Genomic DNA, 5,070 nt, shown 5'->3' on the forward strand with positions numbered 1-5,070 from the left:
GTACATGCAACCCTAATAACCTTGAATCTATGTTTTCTCTATATACATGCAAATTTCTTTTTCAAGGTTATTTCCTAACTAGCATGGCATGGGGAATATATGAAACATAAAAACTAGTAGAAATACATACCTTGTTGTTGCTTGGATTCCTTCAAGACTTTGTGAGCCTAACACCCCAAATTTTGTGCCTCAAATGCTTCACACAACACCACAAAACTTGGAATAACTTGAGAGAATACTTCTAGCACTCAAAATCGGTTATGCCCTCTCTAGTAACCTTACTAGGTCCGATTTCACTAGCCAAAGGGTCCCTTTTATAGTGGTGTCACAATTAGGGTTTTCACATGAATACTCTTAATTGTCATGACTCTTCATTTCTCATGACCCATGGGTTTGTAACTCCCATGGACTATCCATGGAGCTCCAAATGGTTACATCCATAACCCATAAACCATGGATCATTAATCCACCATAAAAGAATTGATGATTGTCATAATCAACCCTATATATTTAATAAGTCTCACTTTGATCACCAAATTAATACTAGATTAATACTTGATCAAATACTAATTAAATAATACTATTATTAATATATTAGAACATATAATATATTAATAATCATAAGTGCCATATTCTCTCATTTAGTCTATCCAAGTATTGCAATGCCATGCAACCCAAATGGACCATGCCGGGTCGGGTCAAGTACATACCAAATAAAGTTATGGACTTAGACACTATATCCAACAAGTACGAGGACTGGAGCCTCGCAAAACCTCTGCTTTAGAGTCTCAAAAGCCTTCTGTTGACGCTCATCCAACCGAAAAGTCACATTCTTCTTGGTCAAACGCATCAATGGCATAGCAATCTTGGAGAAATCCTGGATGAATTGCCGATAGTAACCTGCTAAACCCAAAAAGCTACGAATTTCCGAGGCATTTCTCGGTACCCCCCATCGCATCACCGCCTCCACCTTTGCTGGATCAACCGAAATACCTTTTTGATTGATGACATGCCTTAAAAACTGCACTGCCCGTAGCCAGAAGTCACTTTTGGAGAACTTTGCATAAAGTTTCTTCACCCTCAAAGTCTCCAGTACCTCCCTCAAATGTTGTTCGCGCCGCTCTCTAGTTTTGGAGTAAACCAGGATATCGTCGATAAAAACGATCACTGACCAATCTAGCATCGGTCTGCATACCCTATTCATGAGATCCATGAATGCTGCTGGAGCATTGATGAGTCCGAATGGCATCACCACAAACTCATAATGGCCATACCGAGTTCTGAAAGCTGTCTTCAGTATATCCTCTTCGCTAATCCTCATCTGATGATACCCGGACCTAAGATCAATCTTGGAGAACCAAGATGCACCTTGAAGTTGATCAAACAAATCTTCGATCCTTGGCAAAGGATAGCGGTTCTTCACTGTCAGCATGTTTAGCTCCCTATAATCAATGCACATCCGGTGCGTCCCATCTTTCTTTTTCACGAAAAGTATCGGTGCGCCCCACGGTGAACTACTTGGACGAATGAACCCACGGTCTAACAGTCCTTGAAGCTACGCAAATAACTCTTGCATCTCGGGTGGTGCCAACCGATATGGCGCCTTTGCTATTGGGGCGGCACCTGACACCAAGTCAATACGAAACTCCATCTGCGCCTCCGGAGGCACCCCTGACAGTTCTTCGAGGAAAACGTCCCGAAAGTCCTGAACAACTGGCACATTGCCCACCACCGTCGTGGCCCCTAGCCTTGTATCCGCGATATAAGCCAGAAACCGCATGCAACCCTGCTGAAGAAACCTCCTTGCCCTCACAGCCGAACAGAGGGTCGGTCCCTGCGAGGTCCCCTCACTATGAATAACTAGCTCTCCCCTACTAGGAGTTCGAACCCGAACCAACTGTCGCTCGTAATCGATCATGGCCCCATTGGCCCTCAGCCAATCCATCCCGACAATCACCTTCAGTCCCCGCAACGGTATCGGAACTAGGTCGACTCGAAATCTTTCCCCATGTACATTCAGGACACAGTCCCGATACACCCTGGCAGCGCTAACAGTGCGATCAGCTGCAATCTCAATCTCGAGTGGGGAGTCCAAGGTCCCTGGCGTATCCCAGAAATTCTTACTAAGTGCAAGAGACACAAACGATCGGGTAGCACCCAAGTCGAACAAAACATGAGCAGTCATAATTGATTAAAAAGGTTCCTGAACAACCATGATATAAACATAAGCCATATGATTACAATAAGAAGTAAGGTAATAGATACATACCATTCACGACATTTGGTGTAACCCGAGCCTCCTCAGTAGTCAACAGGAACACGCGGCTCTTCACCGCCGGAATATCTGCCTTGACAGGGCGGCCATTAGTGATCCTCAGGGTGGTGGGTGCGGGCGCCGCCGCCGCTCCTCCTCCTCCCTGCAACCTAGGGCATTTGGCCTTTTTATGGCCTGTCTGGTTGCAGTGGAAACATATCAAGATCGTATTGGGGCAATCCTTACTCATGTGGCCTTGTTGGCCACAAGAGTAACGTCCTATCGTACAAGTCGTCCTACACTCCCCGTAATGAATCTCCCACACTTGGCACACCGGCCCCGGCCTTGCAGGCCCTTACCCGAAGAATCAGAGGTCTTAGGCTTCTTATCCTGACCCCCCCGCCGCCTGTGCCTGATCATTCTTCCGCTTCGTGCGGGTATCCAACTCTATTTCCCTCTCGCGGGCCTTCTCCACCATCTCGTTTAGGGTCTTGCACCCTGTAAAACTCACAAACTCCCGGATATCATTCCTCAGCATGGAATGATATCGGGTCCGCCTCATTTCTTCATCGGTAGTATACTGTGGAATCAATAAGGCTCGCTCTCGAAACTTGGCGGTGATTTCCGCCACAATCTCAGTGGTCTGCTGAAGTCATGAAACTCCCTTACTAGCCGTTGGATCTCAATAGGCGCTGCAAAACTCCAAATCAAATCGTCGAACGAACTCGGCCCATGACATCTCAGCCACTCCAGCTAGCCCCACCTGGCTGGTAACCTCGCCCCACCAGTCGCGAGCCCTGTCTCTCAACATACACGAAGCAAACCCAACCTTTGCCACTTCCGGGCAAGAGCTCGTGTGCTGGGCATTTTCACTATCTACCACCCAGCGACGGCTGACAATGGGGTCCCTGACCCCGAAGAAGTCAGGCGCTCCATACGCCTTGAACTCCCGAAAGGAGGGAGTTCGGGTCCCAAACTGTCCCGCTGCCATCTATTGGATTAACGTCTAAGTCCATAACTATAATTGGTAAGACTTTACCCGACCCGGCATGGTCCATTTGGGTTGCATGCCATCATGCACTTGGATAGACTATAATGAGAGAAATAAGACACTTATGATTATTAATATATTATAAGTTCTAGTATATTAATAATAAGAATAATAAGATTATTTAATTAGTATTGATCAAGAATTAATCTAGGATTAATTAAGTGATCAAAAGAAGACTAATTAAATATATGGGTTGATTGTGTAAATCATCCATACTTGTGTAGTGGGCTAATGCTCCATGGATTATCTAGTTGCGCTAAAACCCATATGATTCTCCATGGATGCTCCATGGTGTTTTGTACCCATGGATCATGGAAATGAAAGGCCATGTCAACTAGGGTTTACATGGTGTAACCCTAACTATATAAGCATCATATTATTAACCAAAATCTGCCACTAGAGAGTGTAAAAATAAGGGCTAGTCGATTTCATGAGTTGTGGATTTCTCTCAAGTTATTCCAAGTGTATTTGGTGTTGTGTGAACCATTTGAGGTGTCACACTTGGGGCACTAGGCACTCAAGCTTCATGAAGACTTTCTACATCAAAGAGAGAAAACAAAGATCCAAGGTATTTAGGGTTGCATGTACACTTAGGAGTGTTAGAATGCTCAAAACCCAACAGTGGTATCAGAGCCAGGTTTGTTTTCTTGTTATACTTGCAAAAGAAGCTGGAAAATCAAGTTTTGATGCTGTCTGCCCAGCAGACTCGCCGAGTCCAAGGCAAAAAGCATCCAACTCGCCGAGTTGGTTCGTGCACTCGACGAGTTGGACCCCCAGACAGCATAAATTCGACTTTTTTGGCTGGAATTGGACTAGGAACATTACCCTCAGATGTTTTGGCCTTATAAAATTGTTTTTGATGTGGTAATGTTCATGCTAATCCAATTTCAAAGATAATTGTCAATAGATTCATGTTTTGTATTAGTTTAAGGTTTAGACTAATTACATGAAAAAGTTTGATTTGAATTATCTTGTCCTTATGAGTTGCTTAGCTTAATAGAAAAGTTGAGTGAAATAGTTGTTTTCAATCCAAATTAATCTAAGAGTTGATTCTAAAATGTGTTTTTGTAACTTGTCCTCAAGTTATATGAAAAGTCACATTTAAGTTTCATAAAATTCATAAAAGTTGGCAAAGGTTACAAAATGAAGAGTCTAGTTCTAATTAAATGGTGTTATGACTCCATAATTTGTCCTCAAGTTATGGAGGACCAAGAGTCTCTTCATTAAATAATAAATTAAAAAAAAAGTGTAACCTTAATTAATTCCATAAGTTATAAAATAAAGAAAAGTTAATTCTTTTATTAGTTTAAAGTCTTTCATAACTTGTCCTCAAGTTATGGAACTTGAAGAGTTTTTGGATTAAAACTACTTTAAACACATAAGTTATGGAATTAATTAGTCTTGAATAGTTTCAAAACTTGCCCTCAAGTTTTGGAATTTGTAAAGTTTTCTCTTATGAATACTTTAATTCCATGTTAGCCCTTAGAATTTTAAAAGTTAAAATTCAACCCTTATACTTTATAATATTATAAGTTAATAATATATATATATATATATATATATATATATATATATATATATATATATATATACATAAGAGTAAAGTCAGTCTTACCGCTAGTACGCCTCATTCACGAAGCCGGTCTATAAGGTGGGTATAAGGTTGTTGCCTATAAAATGGCAACTTAATGGATGTCCACTCTCACCCACCGCTTGCTTGACTGGTGGAGGGTTGTTAGCCGAACGGGTTTGACAGGAATATAAT

General features: G+C 42.1%; 1 protein-coding gene across 1 annotated transcript; it reads right to left on the minus strand.

Annotated features, from left to right (window-relative positions):
• Positions 1-1,555: 1,555 nt before the first annotated feature.
• On the minus strand, positions 1,556-2,504 carry LOC145068253 (uncharacterized). The gene is made up of 2 exons (XM_079015212.1): positions 2,270-2,504; positions 1,556-2,100 (listed from the first exon to the last, which is right to left on the minus strand). The coding sequence occupies exons 1-2, from the start codon at positions 2,502-2,504 to the stop codon at positions 1,556-1,558; spliced, it is 780 nt and encodes a 259-aa protein (XP_078871338.1).
• Between the last annotated feature and the right edge of the window lie 2,566 nt (positions 2,505-5,070).

This window comes from Lactuca serriola, chromosome 8 (assembly GCF_051521515.1).
Source record: "Lactuca serriola cultivar US96UC23 chromosome 8, Lser_US96UC23_V15, whole genome shotgun sequence".
In the NCBI taxonomy this organism is placed as follows: Eukaryota; Viridiplantae; Streptophyta; class Magnoliopsida; order Asterales; family Asteraceae; genus Lactuca; species Lactuca serriola.

What these genes read in the sequence shown, in the direction of transcription:
- LOC145068253 (XM_079015212.1), bottom strand. Translation starts at nt 2,504, where the DNA reads ATGAGTAAGGATTGCCCCAATACGATCTTGATATGTTTCCACTGCAAC. An exon ending in TACACCAAATGTCGTGAATG is followed by an intron (nt 2,101 to 2,269) that starts GTATGTATCTAT and finishes GGGATACGCCAG; the next exon opens with GGACCTTGGACTCCCCACTC.